The sequence below is a fragment of the Polistes canadensis genome, unplaced genomic scaffold (assembly GCF_001313835.1).
Source record: "Polistes canadensis isolate GaletaPanama2010 unplaced genomic scaffold, ASM131383v1 scaffold_57, whole genome shotgun sequence".
Classification (NCBI taxonomy): Eukaryota; Metazoa; Arthropoda; class Insecta; order Hymenoptera; family Vespidae; genus Polistes; species Polistes canadensis.
In genome coordinates, this window is record NW_014569604.1 from 400,773 (window position 1) to 419,032 (window position 18,260).

At 26.9% G+C, this 18,260-nt stretch overlaps 3 protein-coding genes across 4 annotated transcripts in view; all 3 read left to right on the forward strand.

Annotated features, from left to right (window-relative positions):
• Positions 1-10,333, forward strand: part of LOC106785807 (DNA-binding protein RFX2) — a 10,797-nt gene extending 464 nt beyond the window's left edge. The window contains exons 1-16 of one of the 2 annotated variants that reach the window (XM_014746546.1): positions 1,741-1,941; positions 2,105-2,164; positions 2,650-2,960; positions 3,253-3,433; positions 4,287-4,392; positions 4,465-4,564; positions 4,640-4,801; positions 5,272-5,403; positions 6,055-6,236; positions 6,325-6,795; positions 6,921-7,042; positions 7,126-7,223; positions 7,336-7,491; positions 7,574-7,930; positions 8,025-8,076; positions 8,148-10,333. In XM_014746546.1, coding sequence (XP_014602032.1) covers positions 2,727-2,960; positions 3,253-3,433; positions 4,287-4,392; positions 4,465-4,564; positions 4,640-4,801; positions 5,272-5,403; positions 6,055-6,236; positions 6,325-6,795; positions 6,921-7,042; positions 7,126-7,223; positions 7,336-7,491; positions 7,574-7,930; positions 8,025-8,076; positions 8,148-8,191 — 2,397 coding nt within the window. In that variant the 5' untranslated portion in view covers positions 1,741-1,941; positions 2,105-2,164; positions 2,650-2,726 and the 3' untranslated portion in view covers positions 8,192-10,333. Of the gene's footprint in view, positions 1-626; positions 857-1,740; positions 1,942-2,104; positions 2,165-2,649; positions 2,961-3,252; positions 3,434-4,286; positions 4,393-4,464; positions 4,565-4,639; positions 4,802-5,271; positions 5,404-6,054; positions 6,237-6,324; positions 6,796-6,920; positions 7,043-7,125; positions 7,224-7,335; positions 7,492-7,573; positions 7,931-8,024; positions 8,077-8,147 lie in introns of those variants that run through there. The other variant, XM_014746545.1, reaches the window with a different exon arrangement.
• Positions 10,334-13,085: 2,752 nt separating this feature from the next.
• LOC106785848 (traB domain-containing protein) lies at positions 13,086-15,994 on the forward strand. Its single transcript, XM_014746628.1, has 7 exons — positions 13,086-13,116; positions 13,757-14,105; positions 14,566-14,771; positions 14,840-14,954; positions 15,033-15,169; positions 15,251-15,660; positions 15,765-15,994. Exons 2-7 carry the CDS (start codon positions 13,781-13,783, stop codon positions 15,913-15,915), a joined length of 1,344 nt encoding a protein of 447 aa, XP_014602114.1. The 5' UTR covers positions 13,086-13,116; positions 13,757-13,780; the 3' UTR covers positions 15,916-15,994.
• On the forward strand, positions 15,981-17,272 carry LOC106785849 (histone-lysine N-methyltransferase SETMAR). Its single transcript, XM_014746629.1, has one exon. The coding sequence runs from the start codon at positions 16,087-16,089 to the stop codon at positions 16,855-16,857; it is 771 nt and encodes a 256-aa protein (XP_014602115.1). The 5' UTR covers positions 15,981-16,086; the 3' UTR covers positions 16,858-17,272.
• The last annotated feature ends 988 nt before the right edge of the window (positions 17,273-18,260 follow it).

Consider the following 18,260-nt stretch of genomic DNA (forward strand, 5'->3'; position numbering starts at 1 on the left):
TATATATATATATATATATATATATATATATATTATATATATGCTTGCTTCATACGAAAAAAGATTATTTTTGCAATGTGTAAGCATGTACGCATATATAGTTCGAAATATTACAAATTCGTAATGAAAGTTATCTTAATATCAAATTTCATTAATTGAAATTATAATGTGTGATATATATAAAAAATAATAGTGCACAAAGGCAGATTTTAGGTTGTAGGTTTGACGGGTTCAAGTAAAATCGAGCAACTCCTCGATCGACTAGCGCGATAAGAACTGAGCATGCGTGCAGTTATCTCACTATCGGCTTAAGAAAAATTAAGAACCCGATTTAAATGTTATCAAATGAAGATTAAATATATGGTGAATAAAATAGTCGTTTGTCTTTAAAAATTTAATACTAATATAATTATAATACAAATGGAAAAAAACATATGTGTTAAGATAAGTTGTATATTAGTCAATTAATTAATACGTTAATCGTTAGTTTATTTGTCGGATAATCAATTGATATAGTATCATACACAATAAAAAATTTGAAGGTCGATCTATACTACATAATATAATAAGATTAATTAACTAAAAAAAATTGTTAACTTTCCTGATTATAATCTCTTTTTGATTAGGATAGTATTTAAAAAATATAAAAAAGAAAAAGATGAAGGGATAAAAAAATGACAGTTACGCTCCTGGTCATGACGCGGTCAGTGATGCCGTAGCCAAGGCGACCGCAGTAGCAGACAACCGAAACTCCAACCATCAGACAACAAATATACAAATTTCGTCGGAGTGTAACACTCCGATTTTTTCTTCTCTTTGGTGCCTTCACCGTCTGTGCAGTTCTGTGGAGCGACAGGTACAGTTCTCTTCCTCAAAAAAAAAAGTCATCTCGAGCACGTAATAGAATACGTTCGGTCGCGCAAGTGCGTCCGGGCGTTGTGATTGAAAGTTTACGCCATTCATGAAGACAAGTGAGCTAAATGAGAGATAAAGTCGGTCCTCTATGCTTCCTGTTCTTCTAAGCACAATATTTTCAACTTGTCATCTAATATTTCGCGGTTACTTTAATTGCCGGCTAAACATGCTTTTGCGGATTTACGTTCACGCTCGTTTTGTCAACTTTGCAAGATTTCAGTCTTAATATTATATGAAATTTTATTTATAATCCCATACAAATTTATTTACGGATAACAGTATAATTATTAAAAAGATTCAATATTAATAGTTTTTTATTTTTTATTTTCATGAATTGTACCTATAAAATTTATTTTAATTTTAAATGTCATTACCATATACAAAACTATTAATTTAAATATAAAACTAATATTTATCTATCTTCTTTTCGCTATTAATCTTAAATATTATGATATTAATGTAGATAAACTCAAAGATAAATTGTTCCATTGCGTTCTCTTATTACTTGTATGTTAGCAAATTAATGGTATAATTCTGATAAACAAAATATTTGAAAATGTTTTTATTAGAAAGGAGATCACCAATCGTATCATTATATTCAATAATTTAAAAAATCTGTAATATTTTTTTGTAATAGAACTCAAATATATGAACGATATAGATCTCATTAATTTATAATAAATATAACAATCTTATACTTCTTTATGTAACATTGGTTAATAAAAAAACCATGTTTCAATATTACTTAGTCAATAGAAACATTCATAATGTTTCATTGAAAAACTTATTGTATATATAAAAAGTACTTTTAATCTATTACTTTTAATCTATGTTGAAATAAGTGAAGAGTGAAATCTATCAGGATAATGCTCTCTAATTACTTCCATGATGCAAACCTTTCCTCTGATAGATTCAATACTTTTAACGTAGATCGTCTGTTCAGTCACGCGTACAGTGCATTTTATTTCTACTCCCCCTATTTTCTTCCCCTTGATACTTTGTGTTTGGTACCTGCTCCCCCAACAGGTACGCGTTACCGATATATTTTACCGTGTATACGTTATAATAGAAATGACGTGTCCTGTTCATATTGCAAGCTTTTCAGGGCTTCCTTTTGATGTTAGGATTATCTGGGATACACCTGTAAAAAAACGAAAAAGATATTAAGAATTATTGTTGTACCACATAGGTTAGAATGACGAGTTCGTGTACAATTGTCTCTATTAAAGATCCTCTCTTTATATAAAAGGTATCTTTAATTATATATACATATAAGAATTACTTTATTATATTAATAATAAAAACAAGTATAAGTTTTTTATATTTATATTTAATATATAATTTTATCATTTTCACCGTTTCTGTACCCTTAATGAATTGTTTAATTATAAATTCTTTTACAATTCATGTGAAACAAGTTTTTAAATGCAATAATATACTTAAATATTTTGTTAATTATTCATGTAATCTATTTCCTAATTGTGCATTAATCTTTAAATAATTTATATTACATTACACCATGTGTGTGTGTGTGTGTGTGTGAATGTAAACTAAAGTCTCAAATGAAATATTGCAAGTATAAATGTATATATACATATATTTATGTGTATATTGTTACCATATGATTAGAATTGCTACAAAGAAGTAATAGATTATCTTAAGTGTTTCTATATTGAGTAAGTTGGATATTATTGACATTTAAAAGGGAGAATATCATGTACATTGATGTCGTAGGCTCATCTCTTCAGGAATAGGGAGGCTGTGGTGGTGGTGATACGGTGGGTGCAGAGGGAAGTGTAGCATCAATTGCCATGACTACGACAGGAGCCCAGTATGCCCTCACAGCATCCACCGGAGCTAATGGCAGTGGGGGTAGCTCTACTACGGTGGGGGTGGAGCCTAAACCAAGTGTTGTTGTCGTGACTACTTCCAGTTCCAGTGGTGGTGCTAACGTAGCTCAAACTCAGTCTACCAGAGGACAACAGCTAATCACTGTTGTTACCAGTCCTGATCCGTCAAGCCCAAGTAATTTACAACCCATTCAGGTACATAACATTACGCTCATTATTCTATATTATATCAAATTCTAAATTTTTTTTAATTATAATTTTCTACTTTTAAAGAGTGAAAATCATTATGTTTGATAGAGAACATATTAGCAGAGTTAAATGTTGGTAATAATTATTTTAATATTAATTAATAACATTTTCTATGCTTAAATTGTATCATATATTAATGCTAATGTGCTATTTTCAATACTTTGATTTTTATATTTAAAAATACCAGTTGGTCTTGAGAACATGCATACTATAAATAATACTTTAGTTGTTGGTTCAGGATCCTCTCGAAACAGCTGCAGATTCTTCCAATGGCTCAACAGGTACCCCAGCACATGTTACAGCACAAGTAGTGGTAAATACTACTCATTCTGGTCAGCATACATTTGTTGATAGTGACGCTGCATCCACTTCTACTGGCGCTATTGTTAGTGGTTCTCCTCACTACATAACTGTTACAGGTACTTATAGAATACGATACTTCTTATTTAGCATGTATTATTATATAAAAGCACATTGACATTCCTTTTTTATATCCTTGATATATGATTTTATAAATTGATTTGGTATATTACTATAATTTAGTATCATCACGGAAAAGTCCACAATGTGGATATAATTTAATTGTATCAAAGAGATTTAATGAATTTAAATGTATAACAAAGGATTGATCACAATAATGCATGCTATAAAGTAGATGGATTAATTTGAAAAGATATAGAACTTGAGTAGACATTTGACCCTTTCCATGCTGCTGAAAAATATGCCTTCTGTTCTACTCTGACCACATTAGACACCAGTGATTCACCATCCTACGCATCCCTCACAACAACAGTAGGTGAGGGCAGTTACGATCACCATGCCTTTTACCCTGGTTCAAAATATTTTTATACTAATAAATAATATATTATTAGATGTAGAAATTAATTTAGTGCCTTTTTTTCTTAACTTTGAGATTTTGTTACAAATACTAGGTACAGGATTATATTTTGAAATATTAACCATTATTTTCTAGTCTTGTACGATCTATTGAAGAATGCTCTTTTAGATGGCATCAAAGACGGTAAGAAATTTGAATTCAAACAAAAATAATTTGTTTAAAAAAAGGCACCGAATTAATTTTTATGCTTAATATTTTATGTGTTTGTGAAGTTTTTGATCAATCATTTGTTTATTTCTTGTATTATAACAATTAGTATAAGTATAATTAGTGAATAATTCAAAATTATAATTAATAAAATATCTTACAAATCTATACAGAGACATTATTCTTAATAGATTGTTCTTAAAATATCAACATGTTGTTTGTTTCAGTATCTGGAGAAGCAGAAGCGGTGGGGTCCGAATCAGTATCCCATCCAACCTATGTTCAATATGTTGAGGGGGATGGTTCTACGTACATACCGGCAAATAGTCAGATGTAATAATTAAGACATATTCTTATATTTGCTTTGTATGCACAAGTTTTGTTTTATATCTTATATTTTTATAGGACATATCCAGTATATGCTGTAGGAGAGGCTGGTGCAATGTATACGCCTGCCTCAAGTCAATATTATACTCCAGCCTCAACACCAGTAACATATGCACAGGTTTATACTTTATTATATTTATTTTTTTATAAATTTATTTATTAAGTATTAAGAATATAAAATGTGTGTACTTAGGTCACAGCACAAGGATCAAATACTACTACTGGACAATTATTATCTCAGGGCAATGGCACTTACTTAATCCAGCAAAGCGTTGTAGATGGTGATCCAACAACACATACACTCATATCTGCTGCAGCTGCTGCTGCTCGAGCTAGTCCACAAACTGAAAATGCGGTAAGGTTTTAATTAATGCATGTCAATATTATCTTCTCTGACTGCTTTTATTTTTTCTTGTAAATTAAGTACAATTTTATGATATATTGAATGATTATTGCTACTTAACAAATTTCTGTATCATATTTCTAAAAGCATGCGGAGGGTATATACATACTCTGCATGGTTGCAGGGTTTGAACAATATTTAAAAAAAATCAACAAGTATTCATTGATTAGACAGTTGATATAAAATATATCTTCTTATAATTGAAATAAGTAATTTTTTTTATTTTGTAATCAAAATATTATATAACATTACAGTATAAATATTATACTGTAAACGATGTATAACAACAAACAAAATTCTTTTAAATATTATGTTTATGTATTTGATTTATATGAAGTATAAGATTTTAGATAAAATTAATATTTCTGATGCCCTTAATTTGGGCATTTATCAAATAGTCAGAATGTTGGGTTGTTTGATAGGAGGCTGTGGTTAGCGGGGGTGGCGGGGCATACTTGATCACTGGTAATTCAGGAAGTGCTGCTGTTACCGTGGAAGAAGCAGCAGCTGCAGCAGCAAATATGACGCATGCCACTAGGGTCTCCCAAGCCACAGTAAGCTCTATTGACTCCTTAAGTCTTAGCTTTCTTATGTATAATTATGTTATATTAAGCATGTATTTGCTATTGCCATACAAAGGGTGCTTTTGCTTTAAACTAATAATTTTATATTCCTTATTATTTTATTGTAGTATTAAATGTAACATAGGATATTATAATTATAATTAAGTATTACTCTTATTAAAGCAAAAAGGTAAATGTAACGCTTGATCGGCATTATGATTTGAAATAGATAAAAATGTAGAATGATAACAATGTTAAGAATCCTCAAACTATAAAAGTATACACAGTTAACTAAAGTACCAATGCATCAGACTGTGGTAGTTGAAAGTAACTGCACGTTAGTGTATTTTCTTATAGTATAGCAGAGCGTTATAACGCTGTACGACATTTTTCGATATAGAATGAAACAAGCATTATCGTGCCATTTGATATTTTTTGATCGAATTTTCGTAAAGACCCACAGCGATACTCAAACAGTTACATAATCAAACAAATTTTGATATTTGTATTATTTTCTTTTTTCTATTTGTATATAATGTATCGTTTATTTCTATTATCTTAGATTATCTAAATGTTTATCCTCAAATGTACTATAAATATATTCCTTATGCTTTGTATATACTAATAATTTACAAATAACAGGTTCATTGGCTGGTGGGAAATTATGAAACTGCAGATGGTGTCTCTCTTCCAAGATCTACACTTTACAATCATTACTTACGCCATTGTTCAGAAAACAAACTAGATCCAGTAAATGCTGCGAGTTTTGGAAAACTAATAAGATCCGTGTTCTTGGGCTTAAGAACAAGGCGGTTAGGTACTCGGTGAGATATCTTTTAAAAATATCTTTGTTTTATAAATAACATAAATGTATGTTTTGTAATATGACATTTTTTTAATGAATATTCTTAGAGGGAATTCTAAATATCACTACTACGGAATCCGGGTTAAACCCAGTTCTCCTTTGGTTATGTTGAATGAAGATGGTACATCACGTCAGCAGCAAACTACAAATTCTCAAACTAAACGATTTAAATTTGTCAATCAGAAGCCAGATCAAGCATATGAAAGCAATACACATTCAAATACAAATATTTCTTCTAATACCTCTCCACCACAATATCATCAATATCTTGGCGAAGCAAGTGGTGCAATACCTGAATTTCCAGAAATACTTGTTGGACATGGTTCCTCTTTACCCGAAGACTGTACATTGGAAGATATAGATACCTTTCGTAGCATATATAGAGAACATTGTGAGGCATTTTTAGATGCTGTCCTAAATTTTGAATTTCCAACTGTTGAAAGTCTTTGGAGAGAATTTTGGCGTAGTCAAGATAATAATAATGGAGATGAGTGTGAAGAAGAAAAATATTTATCAAAGTAAGTAGTTAACATTTGATAGATAACACGAATTGATGGAAAATAATAGTAAAAAAAAGTAGTTTACAATATATCCATATAATTTGTTGAAATGATTTAATAATATACTCTTTCTTTACCTACAGGACCAAATTATATCAAATGTGTAAGTGCTCTGAAGTCCAAGATTTTATCAGAAAAGTAGATTATACATTTTATCAAAACTTAGTGGAAGTACTAATGCCAAATGTACTAAGACCAATACCAAGTATGTTATTAGAAACTTTTATCTTTTCATTCTATATTCAATTATATGTTTTATTGCATTAACAATTATTTCGTTTTGTTAAGGTACTCTAACACAGTCTATTCGAAATTTTGCAAAAGGATTAGAATCATGGTTAATTTCCGCCATGGCTGATTGTCCCGAAGAAATGACTCAAATTAAGGTATTAAAAGAAATGCTAATAGTTATCTTTGATTTCTTTTTAAAATTCAAAATGATCCAATAAATATAATTAATATATTAATTATAAATTATAAAAATAAATGATTTTTCAGTTAACAGCCGTTTCTGCTTTTGCTCAAACATTAAGGCGATATACATCATTAAACCATCTCGCTCAAGCTGCACGAGCAGTACTTCAAAATTCTAATCAAATAAATCAAATGTTAGCAGATCTTAATCGAGTTGATTTTCATAATGTACAAGAACAGGTAAATATTATATATTACGTAATATTTTAAAATATTTGTTATATCTTTATTATGTTAAGAATTATTAATATCGTTTTATTAGGCATCTTGGGTATGTCAATGTGATTATGGTATGGTGCAACGTTTGGAGGCAGATTTTAAAGTGACATTACAGCAACAAAATTCATTAGAAGATTGGGCAATATGGTTAAAAAGTGTTGTAACGCAAGTACTCAAACCTTTTGAAGAGAAACCTACTTTTGCCAAAGCTGCGCGCCAATTTCTACTCAAATGGTCTTTCTATAGCTCAATGGTTATTCGTGATCTTACTCTTAGAAGTGCTGCCAGCTTTGGTTCTTTTCATCTTATTAGATTGTTATATGATGAATATATGTTTTATTTAATTGAACATCAAGTTGCTATAGCTACTGGAACAACACCTATTGCGGTAATGGGTGATGTAAGTACTAGAAATAATTTAAAAAAAAAACAAATAAATTTATAGATATTCAAGATTATTTTTCTTGAAATAAATGCTATTAAATTTATTACAGAAAAGTCAAAATTGTCCAATAATTAATAATTTTGGTGCAACCTCTAATGGCGGTAAGTCTTTATTTAGAATTGTATAAATTTGTAATTATATAAACTTTTGGATAATAAATGATTTCTTTCAGATACATCTAATACAGGTCAACCTAAACGTATTAAGTTGAGCTAACTGCGTGCCTACGCTCTTAAATTCGTGAGTAAAAAGATAGACGATAAAAAGAGATTATACTTTAAATTATGGCGTGCAATTTAATTTAGAATAGACGTCATAATCTCATAATCTCATTAAAGATGAAGATTTTGAAGTATTTAGCACGAAAGCATGCAGGCCTATTGAGACATACTAGTCCCGCGAATTATTTTATATAAGAATAAATCATAATTTAACAGAATGTCAGACAACTAAGATTTTTGCATAATATTCATATTGTATACAATTCAAGTAAATTTATTAACGATAAGTGATATAGAAATATGTAAAGAAATAAGAACAAAATCTTGTCTTATATGATTATAGTGACAAGTTTAACTTATTATTTAAAAAAAATGTTTAGTTTGTTAATTTACAAAATCTAGTCGAAACACTAAATGAATGGGACCATGAATTTATCATGTCCTTTTAGCATATGTCAAACTTGCTCGATCCAGTTTTCTATAAAGAATATAAACCTACAATGAGAAGTATAAAAATAGCTTATGATAGAAGTTATATAATATGTCGCTATTCATGAATATTTTAAGGCAAAGAATTAATCTTATTTATTAATGATATATAAAATTTTGTAAAAATGAATAATTTTTAAATAGCCGATATGATCTGCTATATTGAAACAAGTATATCGAATATATTGAATGCATGTTAAATAATTAATTAAAACAAGTTACTTTCAATTTATTTTTATTCAAAGAAAACTGAATCAATCAAGTTCAATCGAGTAACTTCAAACTATGAAAAAAAAGTGCATGGAAATAAAAGATTATGAGAAGTAGATTATTATATGGATGAAAATCCACTATGCACAGTTTTTTGAGTAATCATCTACGATTCACGAAATCCGCCCTATCGATGGTGTTGTCAAAATATTCCTACAGGAAGAGGAGTAAATTAGATAATTAAGATAGTATAAACATACATACATGTTTTAGATATGTCCTAATATGCATATTTTTTAATGCGATTTATTAATTGTACATCGAGCATTAAGATTTTGTTGAAAGATATCTATTAAAACCCATTCACATTCTCTTGGTATATTTAAACGAATAGTACAAAATGCCGATAAGTGTAGATGAAACAGAGCAACGTCGTTTTAATTTACTGAAAGAATAGAATGTGGTATCAAATGTATATGTATATATATTTATATATACATATATATGTATATGTATATCAATTACTTGGCTTGTAAGAAAGTACGTGTCTGTTGGACTTTGTTTAACTACAAAACGCAATGAAAGGACACTATTAGTGTCTACAAACATTTTATGCATTTAAATTATTTGAAATTATAGTTAAGATAAATGTCAGTAAATATATGTTTTGTATTTGTCGACACACAAGTGTCTTTTTGCTGTATGATAGAATAATAGCTATAAGCGAGTACAGTAATCCCTCCATTTACACGAATTGACTTGAACGCTCTTGAGCTATTAAAGCCCAGATTTCACTACAATACCTTATGTGAAAACACAAATTTGAAGATTGTTCAATCCAATTTATTTCGTAATTGCGTAAACTTATTTGCAGTTGTATAGTGAACATTTGTAATGTAATAAAAAAATCGTGAGATCAATAAATAATGGCATTAACAAGGGATACTATAAAATGATTAAGAAAAGAGCAAAAACTCTAATAATTTTAGAAATCAATTTTAATATTGTCGAGACAATATTCTATAGTATATAGTTCTATTTATGTGGTTTTCATTTACACGCTGTTTTCGTGCAATCAATTACCCGCGTAAATGGAGGGATTATAGTATTTTGAAATTGATGTTATATTTTGCTTGTTTACGTATTATTTTGAAGAGATAAATTAAGATAAACGAACAATTCCAAATATTTTCTCTATGTAGTATGATTTTTATTTTTATCAAATAACAGGTTTAATCTATACTGCTTTCATATATTGGAAAATAGATCATATTTGTTATTATAAATGATATATTGACTTAGCATACACATACAAGAGGGTATATAAGTACAAAAATAATGCTTACTATTTATTAAGTAATCAACATTATTATTGGTAAAGTGCTTAAAAATTTTTAATGTAATTTTTTTTGTTAAACCAATGGGTCTTTGTTTTTATACAGCTTTGCATTAATGACTTTTCTTTTAATTTCGTTTTTTTTTTTCAAATAAATTTTATTTTATTTCAATTATGATATAATAAGAAATTATATAATTTTTCAATACTATGTTAATTATCTTGAAAAATTTCAAAACTTAATATATCTTTGTTAGTTAGAAACATTATTTTAAAATATAATGAACTTTTGTATATGCATTTTTGTTCTAAATTATTTCATGAGCATCGAAAATTATATAAAAGGAAAAAAAGATCATTATATATTATGTATATATAGGTATAATTGGTACTATTTAATGTTATAACAAAAAGTTAAAAGATTATTATTTTAATGATTTGTTTTTTATTGCATTCCTTTTTATTACGGTATTTTCTTATTTTGTTTCGCACAAAGTTCATAAAAATTTTTTAAAAATCCAGTGAAAATTATTGTCTGCAAATATTGTGCGACATATTAATGATAAAACTTTATATCCATCCATCTTTAGTATTATTTAATATATATACAGCTGGATGAGATAGACAATAATATTTCTATTAATTTAATTAACGATTCTTATGAAATTTTTATTACTTTTATTTAATTATTTAAAGAAAACATTTTTTCAGTTACATATTTTCAGAAATTAATTTATGTAAATTACCTTTTTTTCATTGATTATTCTTTATTATCTTTTATAGAAAAGAGATAAATAATTAAATTAAGTTTCCTGGATATTTATTTTCAACTATTCTATGTGTGTGTCATTTCTTCTTTTTTGTTTTTTTACTACACGAATATTAAAAAGGGCTGAAATTTTGAAAAATATTCTCTTACTGCAACATTCATGAAGAACATTACTATACACACTAAGTGCATTATAATGTATCCTGTATAATAATATGTATAAAATAATGGTGTTAATACTTGCCAAGTTTTATGAACATTTTCTTATAAGTATTGGTAGTTACTATTTTATATGTAAAACGACTTTTTTCACCTATAATCAAATAATATGGGTTTATGCGTGGCTTATCATGCAATGAATGATACTTAGAAAATTTAATTTATTATGAGAGAAAACAAACTTTATTTTGATTAACTTTCAAGCACTGTTAACACGCAAAGATACATACTTTTAAAAACAAACTAGATGTTTGGCTGAACATGGTGCCTTTATTTTATAAAAGAAGAAACATATTTAAGCATTTTTTTACCATATCATAATTATATAAATAATTCTGCAATTTATCAAACCGATTAATCCAAAAACATAAAGGCATTTTTCTTTGAAATTTGTTTAAATTGCATGATAATCTTTTATTATAAATTAAAGTTAGAAAAACATGATTAAGCTTTTTTTTCTAATAATCATGGGAAAAATAATTGTTTCAATGAAAGCAGAAAATTATATTATTATAATGAACTATAATATTATAAATAATTGCAGACTTTTCATACGAATATATCTTCCAAGTTCTAATTTATCATACTTATGTTGATAACTAAAAGGTACTAAATATGGAGTTTAATATTATATTGCAGTATTTGGATAATAGTATGAATAAAAATAAGGTATATCTATTTATTGTATAGAATCAATACATAACTAGTCAAACTTTCTAGACATAAGCTATGAAACAGGGATTGAGTATTACATGCAGTACATCGATGATAGATTGTGCATAAAATATTTATGCAAGTGGAAAGAACAAATATTTCTATAATTATGAGCTTATAAATATAAAACTTATAGATACTTATACCATAGATACTTATGTGTAACTATTGTGAGAACTGCTTTATCAAAAATTTCTATTTCCATTATTATAAACATGAAAGATGTAACATGTCTATGGAGATATAAAGAAGTGCATCAGTAAATATAATCTATTATACAAAATGGAAAAAGAATATATATCAATATACTATTTCATTTCACAGTATTCTGTTAAAAATATATCAAAGTATAAAATAGAAATACTAACATCTTATGCACTGTCATATATCTCTCTTAGGCTGTTTCAATATTGAAATGATTTTGCATTTTTATGTTTGAAGTTAAAAGATATTATTAAATATAGCCTTTTTGCGATTAAGCTAATACATGATCAAAATCAATACTGTTTCCTTCGTTGCGAAATAAGTAAAATGGCCTTAAAAACTTTTCCAATTTAAAAACGTGAAGGAATTTGCTGTGTTGTTAAAAGAGGGCATGAAAAGAAAGAAAATTACGGAATAAAAACTGAAAACAAGAAAAACAAGGAAACTGTTTTTCTCTTATGACATATAGAAAATATTTTGATACCTTCAAAGTTGCACAAAACAAGAATCATTCATTACTGCTTAAATAAGATTATTTTTACTGAATGTTGCTTGAAATGACAACTTATTATGTGTGAGATATAAAGAACTCTAAGAATTGTGTGAATGTGTGGATCACAAAAATTAAATAATAAATACATATATGTTTAAAACTTATATACAAATTAAATCCTGTTGAAGAATCTAATCCCTGTCGCTATAATTTCATATTTACTCCTATTTATTTAAAATTTAATTCATTGCATTATATCAATTTAACATATATCTTATACTTCATTTTTCCCTTTAATTGGATATAATTTGTTTGTTTAAACATCATTCGTTGTAATTATTTTATTTAATAAAAACGATTTGCACTTAGTTAGGTATATAGATATAGCAAATGCATTCAAAGTTTCGATGCGTTGGTTTTCTTTATTTATTGAAAGATTAAGGTTATGTATTGTTCTTATATACATATGTAGTGTACATTGAACAGGTATTTAGCTTTAGTCAAATTTGTCTCAAACAATAGAAAAAATTAATTATTTACGATTTAGTGTTATTAAATACATATATTTATACGAGGACGTTTAATTATACATTTTGTAGTTATAAAATAATGAATACGTTCTTTCATTTATGAAAAATAATTAAACAGATGTCAGAAGATTTTTAGGTTAACATATTTTATAACAGTATTGCAATATTTATATAGGACATTTAATGCTATAACTGTAACAATAGATTTTCAAAGATTATTTAAGAATGTTGCTTTTATTATTTTTTAAACATTTTAATTAGCTTCGTGTTCTTACATTGTTTAATGAAGAAAAATTGTTAATATTCAACATAACAAAATATCGTGTTATATTACGTATACATTTAAAGCTCACTAAATATTTTACAGTGTAAAATATTTGTGCATTAATAAACAATTTGATAAATTACACGTATCTATTTTGATTATTTTATATAATAAATAATAATATATATTTATTGATTTTTTTTTTAATGACACAAATATTTTGTACAATTATATTCTACTTTATCCTTTTTACGTATGTATAAAGGAAAATTTATTTTAATGACATCTTGTCAATAATAAGATTCAACAATTAGTACTATTTTTTAATTAGATTAACTTCAATTACCAGTACAGGATGACATCAGAAATTGGTAAGTTTGTTGAAACTTTGGCAAAAGATGAACAAAAAGATTTAGTATCATCTGTAAAAGATAAACATGTTGATATAAATAAAAAAGAAGAAATTGGAGTTCAGCCTTTGCCTAATGTTAAGAGTATTACCAAGGAGTTACTCTTAATTGAATCAGAAAAAGCTGATATAACAAGCCAAGACTCTGCGATGAAATCTTCTACTTTGACAAACACTAGTGAACCAATGAATATTAATTCTACTCATAACAATAATAGAACAAATATTGAAAGTTCAGACAGTGATGTAGTTGTTAACAGTGATTCAAATGGTTAGTATGATTATTTTAATTAAAACTATATTGTAACATTGCATGAATAACATTATAAAAAATAATAATAATATATTATCTTTGGTTTCTAAATTTTATTCTATTATTTGTATATATTAAATATAGTAAAATATATTTAATGGTTATGTTGGCAAATTCTTTAAACAGTTATTTGAGATAAGTAGTATTTTAAGGTTTCAAAGGAACAAGGCTTCTTTAATTCAATTAATCATTTCACATTCCAACTATTACTACTTTAGTTGATAGATGGAACCGTAATCATTAATATAATTGTAAATTAGTGAATTCAAGATGCCATCATATTATAGAAATAAACGAAAAATAAAAAAATATCAAGGTAATTTTGTTAGTGTATAATGGAGATTCATCTTTGGAAAAATTTAAAAATATATAATGATTAGTTTTAATATTTTCTACATTCAATGTCAAACTATTTCAGAATGTAATACGTCCAATATAGATCCAGCTATTGAAAATAGCGACAATCAAAGAGGATCTGTTAATCCATCCGTAAAAGAGTATAATGATGATATTGATAATCAATTACCAGAAACTGTAACATTACTTAAAACACCAAATGGTGGAAAACTATATTTAATAGGAACAGCACATTTTAGTATCGAAAGTCAAAATGATGTATCAAAGGTACAGTAACTATATATTTTATTTTATTTTATAGAAATAGGTATATAAGACTTTATTTATAATTGCAGATAATACAAGCTGTACAGCCTCATATAGTTGTTGTTGAACTGTGTAGAGCCAGAATTGGTATGTTACAGCTCGATGAACAAGTTATGTACCGTTATACTAAATATCTGAGTTTTAGTAAGTCTTTTTTATGCTATTACACAATGGGACCTACTAGAATTTTATAAATTATCAATTATTTAAATATATTTATAGGAAGTATTCGGGGTACTCTTAAAGAGTACGGTTTATATAATGGATTACTAAATATCCTCCTACTAAAGATGGTTGCTCATATCACTAAAGAACTTGGAATGGCACCTGGTGGTGAGTTTCGCAGAGCTTTTGAGGAGGTATGTTGTCGAATACTTATATATTATTATATAGATAAAATCTCTAAGGTTAAATCTTAAATAAATACAATACTGCTTTAGGCAAAAAAAGTTCCATATTGTATGTTTCACATGGGAGATCGTCCAATCAATATAACTATTCATCGTGCAGTCAGATTTTTATCTTGGTGGCAAACAATAAAATTAGTATGGCATTTAATAAAGATGAAGGATCCAATTACTAAAGAAGATGTAGAACTTTGTAAACAAAAAGCTTATTTGGATGAAATGGTTGCTAAAATGAGTGGAGAGTTTCCAGTAATAGAAGAAGTATTTGTTAAAGAACGGGATATTTACTTAACATATTCTCTTCAATTAGCTTGCATGCCTCAATGTATTCCCAAGGGTATCGGGCCAGCAAGAGTTGTAGGTGTTGTTGGCATGGGCCATATACCAGGCATCGTTGAAAATTGGTGTAAAGTTCAACCTTCTGATATACCACCTCTTATGAGGTATACATAATTATATAATAATTTAAAATCTTAAATTTTTATTTTATGAATGTAATATATATGAAGCTATAAGTTTAATTTATATTAAATCTCTTATTTTTCAGTATACCACCATTATCGTTATCAAGCAAAGTACTAAAATTTACATGTAAAGCGTCTTTAGTAGTTGCTATCATTTATGTAGGATATAAAATTATACCATTAGCTTCTATCAAGTCATCGGTTCAGGGACTTTTAAAGGTTAGTGTAGAATAGTAAAATAATAATATTATCTCTATATTTCTATACTGTAAAAAAAGATTTTTATTCAAAAATAATTTTCTCTTCTATTTTATGCTGCTTCTCTATCTCTCTCTTTCTCTCTCTTTTTTTACCACTCTCGAAGAATTTATCGTCTTTCTTTGGATTTTATATTGATATAAACATATGGTAAGCATGGACCTTGATTTTTGTATAGATAAATATACTCATGATATATCAGGTGTCATGTATGTAACTAATAACATACCTGGTCCAGGTATAAATGTGGATGATTTTGAATCTGTATTTACGTCAGGTTGTTCATGTACATTAGAATGCTCAGAGTGTACTTGCACTCGTGGTTCTGCTAATTATATAAATGATTGTATTATTGAAGAAAAATTATCAGTACCAATTCTAGAATGTAATCCTTATTGTACATGCAGTCAGAATTGTGGTAACAGATTGGTACAGCGTGGTCCATTAAATAGTCTTCAAGTAATTAACATTGATAAAAAAGGTTTAGGTCTTATAACAACGAAATTCATAAAAAAAGGGCAATTCATTTGCGAATATGCTGGTGAAATAATAGGCATAGATGAAGCACGGCGCAGGATCGAAGCTAATAAAAATGACAATAGTATGAATTATGTTCTTGTAGTTTTTGAACATATAGGAGAACAAGTAATTGTAACATGTGTAGATCCAAAATATTTTGGCAATATTGGAAGATATAGTAATCATAGCTGCCAGCCAAATGCTAATCTTGTACCTGTCAGAGTTGAAAGTGTTACGCCACGATTATGCTTATTTGCATGTAGAGATATAGAAAGTGGAGAAGAAATTACTTTTAACTATGCCAGTGGAGTGACAAATTCTATCCATGATTTAAGTGATACACCTTGCTTTTGTGGTTTCAGCAATTGTTTGGGTTTTTTACCACATAATCCTATTTAAAATATGCAAAACTCTTTTAAAATATTAGGTATAACAGTTAATTCGGTGCCTTTTTACTATTAGTTTTCGAAATAGTCTCTATTATTTTCTATGACTTAGGTATGTCTTTCAGGCAACTGTCGAACTCTGACGAAAAAAAGAAGGCGATTTTGATGCAATGAATTTAATGTTAAGGTACCGAATTAATTGTTATACCTAATAATATATTACAAATATCATTAAAAATAATTGTCACACAGATTTAATGATACTTTGTAGATCAATCATAATTAAACGAATACATAAAATCTGTTTACTAATTTTATGAAACTATTAACATTTTTATTACAAGTTTCATATTTCTAAGTAAAAATTGTGAAGACCCTTTTTTCTATGATATTTAAAAGATTTCTTATTTAAACGAAAACTTATTTCAAATATTTCAATACAATTATTTTATATAAATTGTAATTTTATATTATATTAATTATTTAAAATTATTTAATAATTTGTAATTATTAAAAATTACAATTTTATATCTAGTACATAAATTAATTACAAACAATATTTCACTTTCCGAATTTTCTATTATAACAAGGTTATTAAATATTTATTTATGCATACCTTTCTCTATTAATATATACGTTATTATAATATATATTAATTATTTTTGTTATAATTTATTAATATATATATATATAGACATCATATGAGCTGTTTACATGCCAAAGCGATTAACACCATTTTTAAAGTATTTTTAAATTTTAATACCAAAGTTCTTTATTGGTTCTCAACTTTTTATATTTAAAATAAATGTCTTTAATAATTAGGCTTAACACTATTTAATAACAAAACTTTGTATTGTTGTAAATAATGAATGATACAACAATGCATATTACTTTATCCATTTTTTCTATTTTTTGTTTTGTGAAGTTAATCGATTGACAAATGAATGGCTCATATCAGAGATAAATTTTTTCCACAATTCATTGTTATGTGAAATTTGATATTTAAGTAACTATATAAGATAATTTGTATAAGTGGTTGTTATCAAAATATATTTTAATAGTAATGAGAACAATTTTACACAATAATGCAATATTACCAAAATTGACATCACAGTTTATTTTTATGATTGGTAATATGATAAAATATAATTTCTTTATAAAATGATATGATTATTTATGAAATAGAATTGCCATTAATTATTTTTATATTTTAATACTTTCACTTAATCATTTCTTGAATATGGAGGTTATTTTAATTTTACAAAAATCAATACATCTATTGATTTTTATTAATAATAATTAAAATTTAATATATAATTATAAAACAAATTATATTCCATGTCATTCATAGTGTTGCACACATTGTGGGACGTTTTTAAATATAATTTAAATTAAATTATTGATACATATTACTGC